This window comes from Lacerta agilis, chromosome 8 (genome assembly GCF_009819535.1).
Source record: "Lacerta agilis isolate rLacAgi1 chromosome 8, rLacAgi1.pri, whole genome shotgun sequence".
NCBI classification, from domain to species: domain Eukaryota; kingdom Metazoa; phylum Chordata; class Lepidosauria; order Squamata; family Lacertidae; genus Lacerta; species Lacerta agilis.
Window position 1 is genome coordinate 40,869,018 of NC_046319.1, and position 22,264 is coordinate 40,891,281.

General features: G+C 41.7%; 1 protein-coding gene across 2 annotated transcripts in view; it reads right to left on the reverse strand.

Moving 5' to 3' along the window:
* Positions 1-22,264, reverse strand: part of RANBP10 (RAN binding protein 10) — a 48,540-nt gene that overhangs the window by 13,934 nt on the left and 12,342 nt on the right. For both annotated transcript variants that reach the window (XM_033158878.1, XM_033158877.1), the window contains exons 4-5: positions 12,254-12,421; positions 4,937-4,959 (exon numbers count right to left, since the gene is read on the reverse strand). In XM_033158878.1, coding sequence (XP_033014769.1) covers positions 4,937-4,959; positions 12,254-12,421 — 191 coding nt within the window. The remainder of the gene's footprint in view (positions 1-4,936; positions 4,960-12,253; positions 12,422-22,264) is intronic.

Consider the following 22,264-nt stretch of genomic DNA (forward strand, 5'->3'; position numbering starts at 1 on the left):
TCGGGAAGAAAGCTAACATACATTTTTCTCTGAGCCTCCAATGATCAGATGAAAACAAGCAAGGGTGCTAATCTTAGAGGAAGCTCAAATGAAGCCTCCAGGTTAGGCAGACATGACAAGCACTATTCAGAGCAATTTATAAGAAACCGAACACAGGAACCAACTAGCAAAAAAAACCCTTTATGACATAGCTATAAGGTTTTACTGAATCTTTGTGACTTCCAAGAGCAGTTTGGGAAGTGAGAGAGCAAAATTAAAACACACATGCCTCCATGTCAATCCTTGCATGAGTTTGCAGATTGCAAGTTTCCCCAGGGACTTCAGTCTTCCTAAAAACAGACTGTGGGAATGGAGGAAGGATCATTTGCCTTAATGAAAGTCACAGAATATGTACTCATAATCTTCCAAGACTAGAATGAAAGCTACTCCAAAACCTCCACAACATTTTACTTTTGTGATTGTAGTTACCTATGGCAAATATACTTTGTAAACATATCCTCTAAGTGCCTCTGAGAAAGGTACAAGCAATGTGTGCTGGATAGAGCTTTAACAGACAAACAGTTTTGAGAAAGAAAGAAAAAGACAGCTTAGACAAAGCAAAGCTACTATGGACAACTGGAAGAGAGCTTCCAGCATCTGGAGGCAAGCAATATTTCCCAGTCCAATCAAAATAGAAATCAACAATCACAGGTGAGCTTTAAATAACATAGAGGGATCAAATGGCCTTCTACCAGCAGAGGAAAAACATACCAGCAACTAAGAGAAAGCAGTGTTGATTACTGTCACAAGGCCTATATACCAAATAACCACAAAACAAGGCTTTAAGAGGTATGTAAGATACAGAACCCATACAGTGGTACCTCGGTTTTTGAACGATGTAAACCCAGAAGTAAATGCTTCGGTTTTTGAACACACCACAGAAGTTGAACATGCCACGCGGCATCTGCTGAGTGCAAGATCCTGAGGCCTAGCTGTCAGCTATTGTTCAGTTTTTGAACGTTTCAGAACTCGAACCGTCTTTCAGAATGGATTACATTCGAAAACCAAGGTACCACTGTATCTACATTTCCTTTCCAACAAGTCATGCCGGCCAGTAAATTGTGCTTTTCTAATCTATCCTGTACATTCATTCCAAATTACTTGTCTGACCTCGCTAATAACTTACATTTCACCTTCTAGTGAGCTTGTCCACATTTTTGTGGAAAGGGACATAGGAAGCCACCTTGTATACCAAGTCAGACCATTGCAAACATGTGCTCTACTGCTGAGCTACGACCCTTCCCCAATATTCCCTTCTATTCTTTATCTTCATTGAGGTAACCTTGCTGTGCTGCTTTCTTTTTGCTAGCTAGAAGATCTATTTCTTGCATTCCCTTCCAGGTGCTAGTGTGGTGTAATGGTTAAAGTGTTGGACTAGGACCTGGGAGACCAGTGTTTGAATTCCCACTCAGCCAGGAAGCTCACTGTGTGACCTTGGGCCAGCCAGTCTCTGGGCCTAAGCTGTTTCACAGAGTTGTTGTGAGGACAAAATGGGGAGAACCATGTACACTACCTTGAGTTCCTTTGAGGAAAAGGTGATATATAAATGTAATTTAAAAAATTAAATAAATCTGAAACCCAGTACTCTTAGTGAGAAGCAATGGTCAAGCATGCTCTGAAAATCTAGGTACTTTATCAGGAATATTACAAAGTCCTGACATAGGCTGCTCATTTTTTCTCAGCAAGAAACATTCTTAGAATTGCATTACTTTTCACACCAGGAGAAGAAGAATGGGCAGGTTTGGTTGACTAGATGCAGCCTCAGTCTGTGTAGAGTGTGACAGTAAAATAGAGGGGTGGGTTGGAAGAGTACCCTATCCTGTAGGTTGTAATTTCAAAGCAGAAAGAAGTCTAAAATCACATCTGATTGGATCAGTCTACCAATGACTCACAGTATCTTTTTTAATCCAAAATGTTTCCTGATACCAGTCAAGTCAAGATTGTATATAGCTGTTCTGCTTTATAGCTGATTTTGAATTCAAGTGATGTTACAGCAACAGCCCTCACAGAAAATAAATCATTGCCATGCAGCTAAGAACTGAATATCCAAAGGTTCAGAATTAATTGGACAGGTAGAGAAGAGTTCAGTGCCTAGGCAGAAAGGAAGCTGAAGAGCTAAAATTCAGAGTAAGACTCATGCAACACTCTTCCAAGCAACAGAGTAACTGCAGTAAGAAAACCAGTGTACTGGGAAGGATTAGATAAAATGCAGCTTAAGCTTCAAGGACTGCTACTAAACTGGAAAAAGACAACTTCAGAAGTAGTAGACTGTAGACAAAAGGGCAAAGATAGTTTATCGTGGGCAAGTATTTCATGGAGTTGCAGACTGATTGCGTAAGAACTTTTCAGCACAGGAGAAGCATATGATCTCTGAAAAGAGCAACATCATTCACAGATATGAACCAACTTAATTTCATTTCTAACAGTGGGTGCTAGAAATCATATGATTTTGGTGTTTTCATTTATTTTTATTGATTCTGGAACTATATTGAATTTGCATTGTATTGTAATTCACACTCTACTAGTGAAGTCAATATCCTCCCATTCTGGATCACAGGGAAGTCCATATGTGCTAACCAAATCCATAAGCTAGAACAGATTTCCAAGCATGGTTCCCCAGATATTGTTGGATTACAATTCTTATCGTCCCTGTTCATTAGGCATGCTGGCTATGGCTGATGCAGATTGTGATCCAATAAAATCTGGGGAGCCAAGGATGACTAGAAAATGTAGCATTCTATCTTTCATTAGGAATGCATGTAGGCAGGATCCTGGATGTGCTGCAGGACATGGAAGCAAATTGGGGAGGGAACTAGCCATTGCAAAGAAGTACCTCTTAAATTGTTTGCAGCTACCCAACTAAGAGTGAACTCTGCAATTATATAAACTTACATTTAAACAAACAGGGGCCCTGCTCCTTGGCTGGATCTTTAACTGATCATGAACACTTTCTGAAAGGAACTAATGCTACCTACAAATCATCTGAACAATTGACATGTCTGAATGCAGCAACAGATAGCAGTGAAACAACCAGACTGATGATAGCAATGAAAACCTTGGACTGCAATTCAGCTGCACTTAAAGGTTTCAAGAAAAGCCCTCCCCTCCTTCCTCCCCACCCCCCAAAAATTGTTCCTTGGTTGTTAAATACGTAGTTGCTTTCAAAGCTAAGCAACCATGGGACATACAATATCTGCATGTTCATACATTTTGGTTTTGACTTTCAAGACGTTTTAAAGTATTAAGCTGGTCTATTATGCTATGCACTGTACTCACAAAATGCAAACTTCCATTTGGCGTTGCAATATTACCCAGCCTTGCAAACTAGCTCCCCAAAGTTACTAATCTGGGAGTGGGGATGCTAACCTCCTTAGGGGTTAGTACCCTGTGTGTCCCATGTTGGCTGTGGAAGAGAGGGCAGCATGTTTATGCAAGCTACTGGCCTGTTAAAGGGTGGTTGTTGTTTTTAATGCCTTCCATCTATTAGGCTGACAGAAAAGATAAAAAAGCAATCCATCCCTACATTAATCTGCTGCATTTCCCTGATGGTTATGGAGGGAAATGACTTCTTTTCTTCCACAGCTAGCACAGATACCAAGTGGACTAATGGAAAAGTGATGGAGTAAATGCTCCTCTTCTGCCAGCTTGCTCACTTGCCTGCATGAAATTCTTGGTTGCCTATGGCAACCGAGCAAGTTGTTAAATACAAGGCTGGTATCTTTGCTGTAGCTTTCAAAGTGCAAATTCTAGCACTTGCATATGTTCAAGTCTATTGCCCTCCAGATGCTGTTGTACTACAAATCCAATCACCCCTGACCATTAGATCTGCTGGTCAGGGCAAATGAGAGTTGTAACCCAGCAACATCTGGAGGGCCGCAGGTTCCCACTCCTAACCTAACTCATGAATGGTCTACCTGTTCTCCCTACTGCTTTTGCAAAATTTTCTTTTTATAAGCCTGCTTGCCTTGCATGTTTTGGAACTGCAATTTGCTTACATGTTTTGTACTCTGGTGCTGATTCCTGCATACAAAATGCATAATCTCAGACTTAAAAAGTACATGCTGGTATACATTCTGGCTTTTCCTTTGCCGCATACTCCAGTGGTAAGTAAGAACGCATCAGCCCACATGCTGATGCACATTTCTAAAGAGGAGGGGAAATTACACATACTTGCACTGTTTCTAATGGAACCAATGCATGTGCATTTTGTTATCGGCTCTGGCACTCATGTACAAAGTTCCATAGAACAAAGCAGCCCTCAGACTACCTATTTCTATCCAAGAGCCCTTGAATTTTGCTCATGCTGAAAAGAAATTTCTTACTTGATTTGCCATGGTAACTAAGATCAGTTGTTAGATTTGGACTCCAACTAGCAAGTCCAAGAGGCAAGGAAATGTTTGGATTGTGGATGTAGTTTGTATAGCAAAAACAAAATGGAACATTTCAGAAACTGGGAATTCTCTTTGTTTGCTTGGCTAACTAGCATTGCCCAGCAATTCACTAACTCATGTTATTTTTAGCTTGTCTGAGGCAGCCACGGCAACGTAGAGGCCCTGCATTATTCTAGACAGACGTTTTGCATTGTTTATTTTAAAGCAGGCAAACCATATCACTGACAAACTATTGAATTCCAAACAACCTTGCAATAATTTTGAGTTTTCCCTACACTTCCAGTATGTTCCAAGAAAAGCCTGATAATAACCAGCACCCTTTCTACAGCTAGTTTTGCTAAAAGAAACTTGCCAACCTGATTCAATGCAAACACACCAAGCAAGGAGCCTCATACTAACCACTTCCAGATGACATGGCAAAGAGAAGACATCAAAACATCCCAGCCAATTTCCCCCTCCCTTCAATTTGAATCTTTTGTTAAAATACTGAAAATAGTTGTACTTACAGGGAGGTCTGTAAAGGCTATACCTGTGGGGAAAAAATATTACAATTAAGACAAAGGATTTCCTCCCATTTGCCTACAACTTTAATGTATTACACATACTACAGCATAATAAATTCTATGTTGGGCCTCAACAGAAGCAATTTGTGGTTTGTGAAGCAGGATCTTCCATGTATTGCCATCTTCGGTGACATTAGGAAGACTTGCAATGTCTATTTGTGCTTTCTCAGGAGCAATTCCCACTGTGTTTGGTGGTTCTTACTTCCATGTAATTATATTTAGGACAGTAGCATTAGTTCCTCAACCTATCCTTCTTAAGGCTGAACTAAAGGTTTCATAAATCGTGAATTAACTCACATTGTGAATTAGAACCTTTTCAGGGAGGTTAAAGCTGTCAATAAGTTTTCAGACAAAGACTAACACCAAAATTTCATTGCCCTCTGCAACAGGAAGGCTGCAACAGAGTGAATGGGTTCGTACCAATGGAATTCAAAGGATCCGAGCTAGTAGTTCAGAGTTTGCCTGCATAAGGAATCAAATTAAACTAATTTGGGGGGGGGGGTGTAATTTAATGCAGATCTGTTAGTGACAATAAAACTCATCCAAAGTTTAAAAGCTCTAGTTAGTTTTACTTGTTTCTTTAAGGCAGAGGTGGGGAACATGGGAGACATCATCATGATTTAAGGATTTATTTCAGACAGACAAAAGCAGCTGAGGATTCAGATGAAGTAAAGAGAGGAATGTGGCCTGCGGAGGGGTGTGGCCAAACAAGAGTCCCAAGGGTCCCAGGCAGGTTTGAAGGGTCTGAGCTGCATCTGAGTTTCCTCTTCTCTTTGCTTTCGGCTGCAGGAAAGCCTAATTACCTGCAACTACATCTGTGCACATTCATTCTCTTATTTCTGACTTTCCCTTTCCACTCTCTGTCATCTCCTTCAGTGACAAAGTTCAGGTTGAATGCCCCGTAGAGCAGAAACGAGGCCTTTTGGGAGGTCATGCTATTCTATAAAATTTGAGGAACATGGGTGATACCTTAGAAAAACACAACTGCCACACTCAAATGATTTAATACCATTCCTTAAAATGAGAATTACAGGGTAACTTCACATAGTACTGGAGATAACCATGTCTCACTTTGAAATTGTTAGATGCAGGTATGTTTCATGTCACTTTCACTCTTTATTTACAGCAGGGGTGGACAACCTGTGGCCCTCCAGATGTTGCTGGAATACAACTTCCATCATCCCTAGGGTTGACGGAAACTAGATTCCAACATCATCTCGAGGGCCACAGGTTGCCCACCCTAACTTAGAGAAAGATGGAAACCAGCTGACTGCATCCACAGTGAAACTACTATCTTAATAATTCAAGTGACACCAAAGTCATTGTAATATGGGTGCCCTGCAGTAATGTCTGAAACAGGTCTAAGAGCAACAGTTTTCACGTTACTTGTTACAGAAGAATTTGCATGTATATGCACACACATAGGACCCTACATTTTACCCCTATAGCCTTCCCCTGCTTAAAACCACAGATACTTTGTGCATTACACTTTGCATACTTCAAAATGGCTTCCAGGCACATTTAATCAAAGGTTTTGGTGTTGTTATTAAAGCAACTCCCAAGAAGTAATTCTGTCCCACAGAAAATAATCCTTACAGTGCACTGAAGATCTGAATGAAAGTTTTAACACAGGATATATAAGGGATAGACACTTTGTATTTGGGGGAGGTAGGGGACGTTTCTGGCATTAACAGAGGGTATCCTACTTACAGCCATTTTACTCCACCCAAGTGAGGTGAGATAAGATAAGACACTGAGGGTTACAGAACTCAAAGTAAAGAGTCTGGTACATTTCCGGCAGGATTAAGGTCAATTACACTGCCGGCTCTAATTCCCAATAAACTAGATGTTCCACCATCACCACCTTTTCCTTTCAAGAAAGCAAGGCGCTACTGGACTCTCAAGGATATGTTTCAAAGAAGGTTGTAGGGCTCTCAAGAAGGCTGTCTACTTAGCTGACAGAATCAGGGATCCTGCAACTGCTCCCCTCTGTCACATCTGATACAATCAAGCTCCTCCAAACCAGGTTGAAGGTTTGAAAGAGATGCTGAGTACCAACTTAGATAAATCAAGGTCTCACAAGTATAGATGTTGAACCCTAGAATATAAGATCATATATAAATAAGAGATTCATACACACACACAGAGAGAGAGAGAGAGAGAGAGATTACTGAATTTAATATCACTGGTTTGTTATTTCTACCCAGACTTCACTTGTGCTTTCTTGTTTGAAAATTTGAAATTATGGTTTCCGGCTATTCAGCAAATATCTATTTCCTCCCCTCAAACAACTGTGGTATTTCAACTCTGGTGTTTCATTTGGAATCTGAACCAAAAATACCCTAGCCCTTTTGACAGATTAAGCTATTGGGGAGGGGGCAGATTTCTTTCACAGCAGGATGGAAAATGTTAGGCAGTCTCATCCTACAGAACTGAACACTAGGAGCTTGGGTTGTGAAATTTGCAAGCACTCCCTGCCATCCTCAAGATGGACTGATTTCTTACTTGGTCAAATTCTATCAGGACTCTTTTTTTTAGAAGAAGGATCTGGTATTAGATTGAAATAATCAGCCCTGCAAAACACACCTTATTTTCAGAAGCCCTGAAATATCATCTCCACATCTTAAGTAACCAAACAACAGCATAGGCCCTCACTACATTTGAGACCTATTTTTTCATATCCTTACCATGGAGAGGAATTTGCATTAAGATACCACTTGCTTTTTAGGGATCTCACTACTGCACCTCAGGCTTGAAGATGGCAGTTCCTCCATGCAGAAATCATTCCTTGTAGACCTCTATCTTTGTCCTACATTTCTTGACTGTAAACACCTAAATATTTTTCTGTTGTCCAACTGATTTTAGAGAATTTGCTCTTTGTTCATTTTTGGAGAGACTATATCCCCCTTACAAACACTCTGGGAAATGCAACAATTTCTATCTAATAGTGTGAAAGAGCTCCCAGAATACAAAACTACTCATCTGACCTGTTGGTCAGACAATATCCTCAGACAATATCAGTTTTCAAACATGTCTGTTTAGATCCAGAGTGATGTGTAGATCCAGAAACAAGCCTTAATGGAAAAGGTAATATGCATAAAACTATTGTGCAATATCCTATCAGTGAAATTTACACTGACAGACCAACCAACGTTTATGCTTCAGTCTGGGCCCACCTGAACTAAGCCAATAATATACTACATATATATACCAGGAAGATAGCTCATCCAATTTCTCCCTCTTGCCAGAACAACTCTCTGTGCACTTAACCCTAATTGGGGTTTGCACGAGAGGCCGCCTGTCTCTGGTGACACAGTTGTTCTACAGGCATTTAGAATGCTGTCACTAAAATAGGAGCATCTCAGGACAGATTGCTTCCAGTTTTAGCCAAGCACAGCGGCTTTAACACGTACAGACCAGCAATGCTGGAGGCTGGAAAGGACGACAAACACTATATAGGGAAGAGTAGGGCATGAAACACATTAATGCTAATGTAATTGCAACATAGCACCTGATTGGTAAAATAAATAACTTGAATGCTCTGAAAGCAGGTTATTATTCCCATCAACAACAAGAAGTTCTTTTAGGAATAGGTTTGGTCTCTCATCTTTGCCCTCCAGGGTAGGAAAAATCCTCCCCTCAATGAAGCAATCCAGAAGAACAAAGCTTGCAGATCTGGTAGCAGGCCATCTGAACATCAGCTGGGTTAGACCAAATGACTCTCCAACCCAGCAAAGCTTCACAAATGGACAGCCAGATGCTTCTGGTAAGCCCACGAGCAGGGGATGGAGGCAATAGCCATCTCCCGCTTTTGTTCCTCAGCAATGGATGTCAATGGCATATTGCCTCTGAATCAGGAGCTTTCCATTCAGCTATCACACGCATCAGCCACTAAGTGGAAAGCCACCACTAATTTGTACCCCTTTAAAGCTATCTAAACCAACAGCCTTCACTGCACTGTGGCTAATTAGGTGCTGTGTGAAGAAGTACTTTCTCTGGCCAGTCCTGGAATGACAGTAAGTCCGCAACTTACATGCATTTAACTTGTGTACGTTCAGCTTTAGGCACCTGGCAAATTTTTAAAAAAGAAAAGAAAAAAGACTTTGGCCATCCCACTCACCACTGAACCAGATGTGTTTTGACTATACATAATTTTGGCCTTGGGTGTGATCCTCGGAATATAACCCCTGTGTAAGTTGCGGGCTTACTGTACTCTTAATCAATTTATTTGAGTACCACAAATTCTAGAATTGAGAGATAGAGAAAAAACCCTACTTCCATCACACCATGGATCATTATATAAAACCTCAGCTGTCTTTCAAAGACAATTAAAGGAGACCAGAGCTTGGCAAACTTCTCTCACAAATAAAAATTCCCCAATGTGTTAGCTTTCTCTCTGACTGCACCCAGAATTAACAACTAAAGCACAAAATGCAGTTGAATTCTATAGACAACATCCATCCATGCAAGCAAACAACCAACCAACCAACGGGAATGCAGGAAAGTCCGTCTAAAATCTGATGTTCTAAGAAAGAGAAAAGGCCCATGTAGTGCCTTCACTAGAGGACCTCACTGATAATTCTTCAGTGGAAGCTGCATTTGATGCTGAACTTGTTCTTTGTGTAGATTGGAGCAGGCAACCTGTGGACCTTCACATTTTGCTGGATTGCAGCTCCCATCAGCTCCAGCCAGCATGGATAATGGTCAGGGATTAAAGGAGCTGAAGTCCAACATGGACTGGAGGGCCACAGGTGCTCATCCCTGATGTAGACTGAGGGATTACAAGAAAGAAACCTGAATATATTCTCGCCATGATACTGAAGGCTCAGAAAGAAAAGGAAAATAAAGCCATAGGGTGGTTTTTTGGGGTGGGTGGGTGGGCTTTAGTGGATAGGAAAATGACTACCATGCTCTACATAGCTCTCTAGTCTCTGGCCAGTACCTTCACAGCTTAGCCCCAAATCAAAATGCAGAGTACGTTTCTGCACATGTGATTATATAATGTCATCTGTATACATTCTCTTGGTATGGAGGCTGATCTTGGGGACAAATTACACATTTCTCTTTAAGATCAGCAACTTCACATGTAAATAATAATAATTTATTAAATTTATTAAAAACTCTTGGGTGAGTGCTATCTGGACCTTTTCATGTCTGGTTCCTTGGACCTGATTCTTGTCACCTCAGTTCCTCAGACTCACCTTCTGAGAAAGTTCAGGCACATGAATTTTCCCTGTATCTTCCACAGTGAAGATGCAAAGAATTCACTCAGCTTCAGTGCTGTCTCTTTTAGCATACCTGTCATCCAAATGTCCAACTGCCTCTCTCTCTCTCTGCTTGCTTCTAATGCATTTGAAGAACTTTTTAGTTGCTGGTCTTTATGTTTTAGGCAGCAATGGGGTCCTCACTTTTTTCACATCCCTTACTGTCTGCTTGCTCTTTATTTGCCAAAGTTTATGTTCCTTTTGGTTCTCCTCATTTGGATAAGACTTCTTTTTTTTAGATGAAAGCCTTCTTGTCTTTAATAGCTTCCTTGACTCTGCTACCATATTATTGGCCTTGGTGGTACCTTTCCTGCCCTGCAGTATATTTCTAGCCGAGCTTCTATTTTTGCTGTTTTGAATAACCGCTAAGCATTTAAGAGAATACTGACTTTGCATTTCAACTTCCTTTTTACCAATCCCCTCATTTTTTGGGAACTTTCCCCTTTTGAAGCCAATTGTGACTGTGTTGGACTTTTTTGGCAATTGTCTACAAATGGCTAAATTTGATAGCACCACGGTTTCTGTTCTCAATTGGTTCTCACATCACATTGGGCACTACTTAAGATTAAGTGCAGCGCCGATCAGAAGGTCGGCAGAAGGTCGAATCCCCACAACGGGGTGAGCTCCCGTTGCTCAGTCCCTGCTCCTGCCAACCTAGCAGTTCAAAAGCACGTCAAAGTGTAAGTAGATAAATAGGTACCGCACCGGCGGGAAGGTAAATGGTGTTTCCGTGTGCTGCTCTGGTTCGCCAGAAGCGACTTAGTCATGCTGGCCACATGACCCGGAAGCTGTATGCTGGCTCCCTCAGCCAGTAAAGCGAGATGAGCGCCGCAACCCGAGTCGTCTACGACTGGACTTAACGGTCAAGGGCCCCTTTACCTTTACCTTACCTCCCCTCTGGTCAGCTCCATGACTAACTCTTCTAGGGCTCAGTCATTCAGCATATCTATAAATGTTACCTCTTTGTCATGACTGAAATGTGCATGTACCCATGTGGGAATAATTGAAGTCACTTCCTCCTCTGGATACCTCTTTGATATCATTCTCCATCTCAATATCACTTTGAACATTTTAGAAGATCCCCAGCACTAAATTATTTTGGCGGCTTGGTATTGCCACCCACAGCAGTTCTGTTGAGATAGATGTCCCTTTTGAGATTTCTAGTTTGTGGGATTCTACAACCACTTTGACATACACAGCAACAACTCATCCAGTATGCCCTTCCTAATGAGTTTATATCCAGAGATAATTTTGTTTCACTGGTTCTCTCTGTTCCACTAGGATTCGATGATGCCCACTGTACCTTTGCTCTCCTTTAAAACCAGACATTCCAACTCATGCATCTTGACTCTGAGGCTTCTAGCATCAGCATATAAACACTTATACAAGGTCTTCTTCTCCAAAGGTCTTTGGCACGTTGAGTTTTATCCTATGGCATTTTGGCCTCTTTAGACTGCTGTCATATGCCCATGCATTTTCAATGTCTAGTTCTACCCTCCCTATTTGGACAATTAAAACATTTTCATTATAATTCCTTAGACATCATTTATCCTGAATCAAATGTTCCTCAGCTGCTGCTTGCTTTTCTCTAGCAATCAGTTTAATCATTAAGACACTTCATGGTGAGCTCAAGAATCCCTAAAATGAATATTAACTGAGATTCTCCCCCTCCCCACTCAATCTTGTACATCCACATAGCAATATATTCACCTGTTTAGAGAACTGCAGTGGGGCTGACAGTCTGCTTTAGTGGATATAGAGCAATAACCTTGAACTCTTGCTCCCAATCTCAACCATGAGAAATGGGAGTAAGTCTTTATTAGTCCTTCCTTTCTAGATTAGACAAAGAGACAGCACTAGTTGGAATCTACCAGCATTGACACAAATAAATGAGATCATGTTGGTTTTGTTTCACCCAAGAAATCATGCTTCTGACAGTGGCTCAGTTTGTAACCCCAAAACAAAATAAAGCTGGTCCAGAAGTTTGTTTGCCTACCTAAACTGTGCCCATTCTTTGTGTAGAAGCAGGTATTGTTGATGAGGTTTACACAGCAGCCAATCACATCTCCAGTAGTGAATGTGGGGCCATAAGGCTGTCCTGTCCCTGAAGAGCAGAAGGAGTGTCCATCATCACCATGGTAGCCATAGGAATGTTTATCCCAACCTAGAGAAGACAACATCAGATGGCAAGTTTAAACGATGGCTGAGCCTGACAATAGGAACAAAAAGTACCGTATTATAGGATACATAAACAGGGAAGAGATGGAGATATATCCTCATACAAAGCAGGAGTAAAGAGACATGTAATTAACATTTGAGAGCATTAATGAAAAGCAGAGTTGCTAAAATACAAGGTGGTAACTTCTGAGCTCTCATATATCAGACACAAATAAGCTCTGGAGGAAAGGTCAGAAAAAATAGTGACTGGTAACCCTTACACCATCAAGCTATTCAGCACTCTGTAGCAGAAATCCAATTCTGATGAGCAGACTGATTTGTGTGTCTCAGTTCTGATAGATGTAACCAGTGTTTGAAATTACGTGCTGTATTGCACACAGAGCTGACTCAGTGCTGATACAACTAGACTATCAGGTTTTTATTTTCAAAATTAATGTACTAATTACAATCAAAATTCATTCCTTCTTGTTCAGTTTGTCTCTCTGCATAGTTTGGATAACACGCACAAACACACACGCACACGTGCATGGTTTGTGTGTGTATACATATACCCTCACCCACTCCTCCATACATTCTTAAGAGCCAATTACTATTAATTTTTCTTTCCTACACAACAGATTATTGTGACTCTTTGTGGGACTGCTAACTTGTTCCCATGTACATTTCCAAGTGGTCTTCCTTTTCCTCTTAACCCGTAGACTTGTTGGCAGCACACACTTTCTGCTATATCTTGAGTGCATTTTCTTCCCTTTAGCAAAGGATGCTGTAACAGAGGAGGACAGCAAACTAGGCACATATGCTGTGCCTGAGAGATAAGAGCACACAGGCAGCACCAAATGTCCTCAAATGACCCTGTCTTAGGTAAGTACGCCCAACTGTTGGCAGATAGAACAGACAGGAGCTCATCTACAAGCCTCAATACTCTTCTGCTGAATTACAGGGGTTCTACATTATTCATTCAAGCTCTCTCTCTCTCTCTCTCTCTCTTTCTCTCTCTCCCCCCCCCCCCCCGCTACTGTCCATAGTTGTAATTCATGGCTTAACAGATTCTTCTGATTTTGATCCAGAGCCCATAAGAAATGAGACATGTAGTACACTCCTGAAAGTCAGTAAGGCGGCTGGATTTCCAGGGATAAGGTGGGAAATGGCTGTACAATTCACTGTGCTACATTCTGTGACAAATCTGAAGGTGACGTGGAAGCAGCAGCTACTGCAGAATGTGTGGCTAGCCTCTTAAGTGGAAGCATAGAGGGCCCATATCATTCCAGTTCTAAAAAAAAACTGCACTGGTTGCCAACATGCTTCTCGGTCTGATTTCAAGGTGTCAGTAATGGTTCCAGAAATTTCCAAGATCTTATTTAGAAACTTACCCCAATAACTGCAAATTTCAGCCACTGAGAATTCTACTGTAATTTTGGGAAGTGGGTTGTCAGTTTGTTCTCTATACATTCGGGTGCCTCTCAAGATATCATCACCAAATGCAGCACAAGGGGTCCTGAGGTTGGGGGGGGGGGTCTATTTAATGTTTAGGTGCCAGGAACCATTTTGAATTGAGGACCAAACTGTGACTATGGTATGTAACTGGGCCCTTTTTGGCATAGGTTTGCCTGCCTCTTGAAATATCATCACCAAACTTGGCCAGAGGGTTCTCAAAGTAAGGGTGGCAGGCTCTGTGAGCATTGGGCACCATTTTGAATCAAGGTGGTGGATCAAAATATGACTTTGGCATGACTTCGCCCATTTTTTGGCATTATGTTTGGTCTTCTCTCAAGAGATCATCACCAAATTCAGTACAATATTTCCCAAGGTGGGGGTGATGGGCTGCAATGATGCCAGGTACCAATTCGAATAAAGATGGTGGACCAATATGTCACTTTGGCATGACTTCACCCATTTTTTGGCATGATGGGTCCAAACTCACCAATCACACTATCCATTTAAAAATCACCAAAAAAAATTGTTTCTAAAAATTCCCAGGCAGTGCATACATTATATGGTGACATGGGAAAGGGCCTTATCTGCTGTGCTGCCCCATTTATGGAACACCCTCCTCCTCTGAGGTCCAATGGGCACCAACACTGGCCTCATCTCAGCACCAATGCCTGGTTGTTTACTCAGGAATTAGGGCTTTCTTGATTGCAGTTAAGTATTTTGATCTGCTCAGTGTTCTTATGTTTTTCACTTGTCAGTTGTGGTTTTGTTTGACTATTTATACAGAGATCTTTTCAATGAAATACACCCCATCCTCAGATCAACTAATACACAGGTTAAAAATAGCTAATGACTAAAGTAAACATAGATCTGAGAAAGCCACACTAATAACAAATAAATAAACCAAGTCAAGGAGGGGTGGGGTGGGGAAAGGAAGGTAAAGCAATTCTTGCAGTAATGACCAGGAATACTTCTAGTAATCCAATTTATCTGCTATCTTGAGGAGAGGCATATCTTGTCAAGAAAGTCTTGCATTAAAGTCTGAGTGTCAGCCCCCGCTAGTATACATTTTTCTTCCTATTTTCTTGTCACATTACTGTGGAGATAGAGGGCACTTGAGAAAGCTCTATAAACTCAGTAGCTCAAGGAGCACTGTCAACTGTTCTGGTGCTGTTTCAAAGAAACACTTTTGTTTACTGCCATGGAAGGACTGATCGGTGGCAACTTCCAATGCAGCACACACAAAAAGCAAACATGATATTCTTCTTACAAAGCCATTTTTACAGATCAGGTAGCAAAGATAACAGCAGGCTCTACCGGGTAAAGGGCTCTGCAAGCTCCTTTGTGAATTAAAAATTATCTATTTTTAAAAGAAGCATTTTTTCTTTCCAAAAGACAACAGCTCACCTATCCAATTTGGCCTGCTGGGGTCAGAGAGATAAAGCTCTACAGTGGTACCTCTGATTACGAACTTAATTTGTTCCGGAGGTCCGTTCTTAACCTGAGATACCACTTTAGCTAATGGGGCCTCCCGCTGCCGCCACCGCACAATTTCTGTTCTCATCCTGGGACAAAGTTATTAACCCAAGGTACTACTTCCGGGTTAGTGGAGTCTGTAACCTGAAGTGTCTATAACCCAAGGTGTCTGTAACCCAAGGTACCACTGAATTCTGACAGGCTGAAAAGTTTCCATTGTCCTTCTTTAAACATGTAGCAGTAAATAACCTACAAATAAATGAATGTGGTGGGGGCAGCTCAACTGATTAGTACTAGTGTTAAATCTTGTTTGTTTTCACCCTTTTGCAAGGGTTAAGTCAGCTTGTTCAGTCGTTCAGTCGTGTCCGACTCTTCGTGACCCCATGGACCAGAGCACGCCAGGCACGCCTATCTTTCACTGCCTCCCGCAGTTTGGCCAAACTCATGCTAGTCGCTTCGAGAACACTGTCCAACCACCTCATCAGCATCCAAGTGCAATTCTGGGAGTGGAACTTTTGGGTAGCAAATGGATGAACCCCAAAATCGGAAGCACATTTTGCTATTGAGTGGATATAACAGCCAGAACAGGAAGAAGCATTTCATGCTTAGTGTGAACAACATGATCAACAGTTTTCAACATAAAGCAGGAAGAAGTCTAAGACAGTGTTTTTCAACCTTTTTGGGGCAAAGGCACACTTGTTTCATGAAAAAAATCACGAGGCACACCACCATTAGAAAATGTTAAAAAAATTAACTCTGTGCCTATATTGACTATATATAAAGTAATTTTTCAATTTTCCCCACGGCACACCAGGCAACATCTCGCGGCACACTAGTGTGCCGCGGAACAGTGGTTGAAAAACACTGGTCTAAGATATAAGGGTGGTGTTCACAGATAGCCCTCTCTCCTCTCAATCTCTTAACTATGACCATGATATTGGGAGCATGCTATGGAATGCATGCTTTCCCCCCCCCCAACCCTCTTTAGCTTAAATTTCTTAATTACTTCACAACCTTAATGTCTTAATTTTTATTTAATTAAAGTCGGTGAATAACCTCCAAGTCTTGACTTCAAATTCTAATTAAAAAGGAAAGTGGGGTGATCCCATGGCCCCATTCTAATCTCTTAATCACAGTTGAGATATTGAGAAATTATGTTTGTAGTGGGCTGTAGATCTTGCAGGAAAACACAGTTACCTATAAGCCTTTATCCAGAGTTGAGAACTGCATATATGCAGAGCTAGCATCTCTGTATAGGAACCGCACTAACATTGCAAGGTTGCTGTTTTTTGTTCTCTTGACACATGTGTGTGGAAAATGAAGCTCTGATTCAGATGAAGGGCTGACTGTAAGCCACCTTTGGTGCCTTCAGCACTATTTGATTCCAGCTGCCTGCCAAGAGCTAGGAAAAAGCACCTGCATCTTGCAGGAAAGCTGAAGAATCCTCCTTGAAAGCCCATCTTTCAGCAGCTGCGGAGAAGGCCTCTTTGTTTTAATAGAAAGGCCTTGTAGTCGACAAAACTAGCTCTTATGTAGCTTCCAGCAGATTTATGTTCAGCCACATGCTGCAGACACATTTTTCTTTCTTTTAACATAAACCACAGAGATTCCAGTCAAGGAGGCATTGAAGCATCATGTTACACAAACCACAGTCTAGTCATCATGGACTAAATATACTTTGCTACTCCACAAGCACTCATGGGCTGGCAGAGGAGCAGGATCCCACTCCCAAGAGGAAAGCTACCAAAATAACCCACGGCATGTTCAGGACAAAGAGTCCTGGCAACTCAGAGCCAAAAAAGCACGAGGATATTGCCCTATGCTCCCAGGGCAACAACAGATTGAAGTCACTTATGTCCAGACTGGATTGTTTGTAGTTGAATATATCTAATGCAGGGGTAGCCAGTGTGGTGCCCTCCAGGTGTTAAATGCCAACTCAAATCAGCCCCAGCCAAAATGGCCAATTGTCAGAAATAAAGGGGCTGGGAGCCTAACAACAGCTGGGTGGCACCGTGTTGGTCACCCTGATGTCATGCATATTGTGGAATTTCACACACAATACGGTGTCTCAATGCTTCCATTTCAAAAGCAGCAGATTCTGGAGTAGTACTATACTCCATGTCACGTTGGAGCTGCTGACTAAAGATACATGAAGTTTACAAAAGGAACTGTAAACACCACTTTGCAATCTCATGGCCAGCACCACCAGGTGCTTGGGCACATGGCATGTAGAGCTTCCTTTTCTAAGTACTTTTAAATTAACTGCCAGACTATCCCAAACACTGTCAACACCTTTATCTAGATTGACTCAAGAGTATATACCAAACTCCTCCACCTGAAAACAACTTCTTCCTTACTAAGTCAGAATCAAAAAGGAACAGAGTGACCTACTTCATTCTTAGAGCCACAAACTTGTAATCATCTAATTTAAGAATGATGAACAACAATCTGATGTTTGCAACAATAGTTTCTGGAGTGAACACCCATATGACAAATGAGGAGTGGAATCAACAGTATTTTCCAGGACTTCTTAGTCATCACACCCTCTGAAAGTGCACTTGAATTACCCAGCCACTAGGGCACTCTGGATCCTAAGCTGCTCCCATTTGCATGATAAGCACCAGTTAAGTAGACAACAGGAAGCAGGACTGGATGAATGAAACTGCAGTAAAAGCTTTGGAGACAAACCAAAGAGTCAGACATGCACACCTGCAAAGCCTCCCTCACAATGGGTACAGCTGCTGCTTTACATCAGTAACAAATGAGGTTAAGAGAGGAATGTCCTTCAACCAGGTAGTTTCTATTCTGGAAAGAAAAGATGCGGAAGTACAAAAATAGTATAACAAAGGGTTTGAAATTGCCAACCACAGTTACCTAAAATCATGTATACTTATGTGAATATCATTGCTTATGTAGGTTAAAAAGCACAAGCAAGAGGAAGAAAGTATCATCAGGCTTGGGGGAACCCACAGATTTGCATAAGCACAAAAAAGTCCTAAAGGGGTGGGTGGAGAACCCAAATATCCCAGTGTGTGCTCCATAACTGCAGAACGCTGACTATCTGTTGGAGGGAAAGAAAAGGTATTGCTGAATAGGAGCTCTATGCACTGCAACTGTTTATTATTCTGTTTTATGACAAGTGGCACAAATGGATTCTGTGACAATATTCTGAAACCAACAGACACCTTATTCTGATAGCTCAACATACCACACTTGTAGAACAAGGTTTTGCATTACATAAAGTTCATTAAACAATGAATACAGAATAAGACTTTTGCCACCCCACTAGATTCTCAATGGCTGAAATCTGCAGTTCTTGAAGTATGTTTCTGAATGAGACCTTGGAAATGTCTAGAACAAAGCACCTCAACAGAGAGGCACAAAAGCACACACTACCAATTGCCCTGTTTTTACATTAAAAGTAATTATGAACATGCTGACTATGAAGTCCCATTAACAGAGTTCCATAAATGCAGTCATGTCTTCCTGGCAACTATCTGCCCAATCCTTGAATGATGTGATACATCCCTCCCTCCCTTCCCCTCAAGGTTCTCTCCGCATGACAGCAAGGGAGGGAGACTTATCTTACTTGGTGCTAAGAGGGAGAGAAAACCTACTCTTGCCTAACTCCTTTGGTATGTGCAAGGGTCTTGGGGGAGGGGAGGCCAGCCTCTCACTTTTGCACTGGACCTTGCAGATCCCTGGATCTAGGAAGAATCCTTCCATCTACTTGTGAGTGCCTTCAAGGCACTATGGCAAAGGCTAACTTACCCGTCTATCCCAAGTCCTTTCTGTGTTCCAGAGAACTGATAAGAGTGGAGGAAGATTTGGGGAAATCATAAATAACAGCTTGCTACCAAGGTTAGCTAAAATTTGTGGCACCCGACTACTAATACGATAGGACTTTCCTCTCAGTAAAACTTTGAATAGAGATCTAAAATCCCTAAATTCCTTTGTCTCCAGAAAATCCTGGTGTCAAAAGGGTCCTTCCAGTTATGTCTGCTCCCAGCTGAAGAAGATTAAATGTTTGGAATTAGAAGTAGAAATAACACAAATGTCACAAAACAGAAAAATAAAATCCAAACCCACTCCACCTTCAGGCAAGGGTTATCTTTTAAACACACACCTACAGAAGTTGGCAAGACTTATCTAAAGTAACACTTTGTGGAGTTTTCAGTGAATGTTAAAGTTTAAAGAGTGTTTTCTTCCACAGTAGCTTTTCCCAACTTGGTGCCTTTCATATGTTGTGGACAGCTATGCTGATAGGGGCTGATGGGTAATCTAGTCCAGAACATCTGGAAGTTGCCAGATTGGGGAAGGCTGCCCTGCCCACAGTTCCAAGCACAACACAGTAATAACCTATTTTCACCCTTCCTGGTAATGAACTACGGAAAACTGAGGCAATATCAAATCACTAACATGGAAAGTGGTATACATTACTAGACTCAGCTGGATGTAAGTCTCACACAAGTAAGCCCCACTGAGTTCAGAGCAGACATCTCTAGCATAACACAGCTAATGTCATTTAGCAGTTGTGTGTAATACAGTCAGACATGGACATAACCTAGCATGATAGTTATGAGAACCACTGTGAAACAATGGGTAGAAAGTTGGGTTTGGATAATGAAGACCCAAATTCAAACTCCAGCTCAGCAATGAATCTCAGTGAGTGACCTCATAGTGTATATTGGAAGGATAAAATGGGAATAAATTGTCCACTTGCCAACTCTGCTTGAAGGACACTGGGGCAATATTACTACCTCCTTTTGCATGACAGTCCACCAGGATTCAAACCTGCTTTTGTTGTCTGTTTGGGACTGCAGATGGGCAGCTCAAGTACTTAGCTGATCACAACATACAACTGGTAGGTTGTGCTCAACTTGACAGGCCACAAACTGCCACAAGCTATTTTAGATTAACAAGAGTGATATTTTCAAATACATTGTCTTGTGGCCAATTCCAGCTCCAAGTAATTCTACAAGTCCAGAGTGGCATATGGAGCAACTGTTCTCCCTTCTGAATTGTTCCTTCTGCTCTAATATAAAAAACCAGCCTAAGCATGTTCAGGATAGAGTCATCATCTCTCACAAATTTTGCAAATTAACATTCAACACCTGCTGTTTCTAGCAACCCACTGTCAAAATGTTTTTACTAGAAAAGCCTGGCCACAGGCCAGCCCTTTGGCCATATGAATGGACTCTCTATGGGAAGCTGCAGCCCAGTGCATTTCTAGTAGCCAGTGACAAAGGTGTTAAATGGCAAACACAGCCCCAAAGACCTGCATTTAGAACAAATCACATGAGCACTCTCTAATAATGTTTGCAGATCTCACCTGACACTGTGATTTCCATGTGACCTTGCAATCAAGTTTAAATACTAAAGCATGTGCAATTCCAGGCCAAGTAAGAAGCTATTATTCAAGACCAGTCATTAATTAGTACCACTGCAGGATATTGTTTTTAAAAGATGAACCACCTATCTGAAGAACAGATTCCAAAATAAACTCAAACACATGGAGATAAAAAGTTGAGCTTTGAATAAATGGCAGTCAGGAGATACCAGACAGCAAACAAAACTGCTGCCTAGGGATAGGCACCTGGCCATTTCAGGGCTTAATCCAGCTCCTAGTTTAACTCCTGATCCCAAGAATCCTACATCCTAATCCATTACCCACTTCTGACAAGCCAAGGGCTCTCTTGAGGGAAAAGCAACAGTGGGTTTTGGCAGAGCCTTGCCTGATTATGCACCTCACCCTAGAGCTAAGCAGAAAGCAGGGGTGAGGGAGTGGCACACATTTTCAACCTGTAAAGGAAGCTCCACTTTGCAGCCGTTTCCCACCATTTTGCAAAAGGATGCAAAACTGTCTGTGAGCAGGAGCATGAGGGGCCAAAAGGAAAGTTAGTCCCACTGCCCAAACTCTAGGACTCCCTCACGTGGGGACATGCATCTCCATCTGTGGGATTTGAAATGAGCTCTTCATTTCACTGAGAGGAAGTGTTGGCCAGTTTGCTTCAGACAAGTTCAAGAACAATTGTAAAATATGCCCCTGAAGAACTTGGTGGCAGCACTACCTTGGCTACTCAGATCAAGACAAAGAAAAATAGTGAGTTTCAGTGGGGTGACCATGTTAGTTTGTCACAGCAAACACAGCAAAGTGTTTTGTGTCATTTTAAAGACTAACATGTTTATTAGGACATAACCATTAGTGGAACAGAGTCTACTTCATCAGAAGCACAAAGTGTTATTCTGCGTTATAGGTATAAATGCACACGGTTGGAAGGGATCTGAAATACAGCTGTTCCAGCTGAGCTACAGTGCATACAAAGGAGAAAGCTTTAGTAAACCCTCTACTGCTGTTCATAGTGAACAACAAGTTAAAAAGCTTGCCTGAGGGTGTTGAGCCAGTACATAGAGCCAGTGGCTCTTCCAACCTTGATCAATACCTTTGTTATAAAATGACTGCAAACCAGGGCTGTACTCTCATCATCATCACAAGATTATCTGGTGTTACTGAGTAACTCATGCACAATGTAAGTCCTTCTGTGCTAATTGATACAGGAATTGAGGACTGAATATCCTAAGACTTTATTCAAACTTGTTAATGATCACTAAGATCACCTGAGTGAGCGATCCTTACAATGCCAAGGATAAACCAAGTTCATTATAGTTAGCGTATGCACCAGAACTATGCCACTAAATTACCACCATTTGGGGTGAAATCATATCACCAGGACTGGGAGGAACCCAGGCAGCATCTAGCCAGCTTAGCACAACAAGGGAGGCACTTCCAGAACACAAATGTCAATACCTAGACTGACCCACAACACCCTAACTGGTGTCAGTCAACAAGCATGCATTAGGCATACCACACCACACCTAAGTGAGGGATTGGGAAATGTGGGTGGTGGTGGTGGTGGGTGGC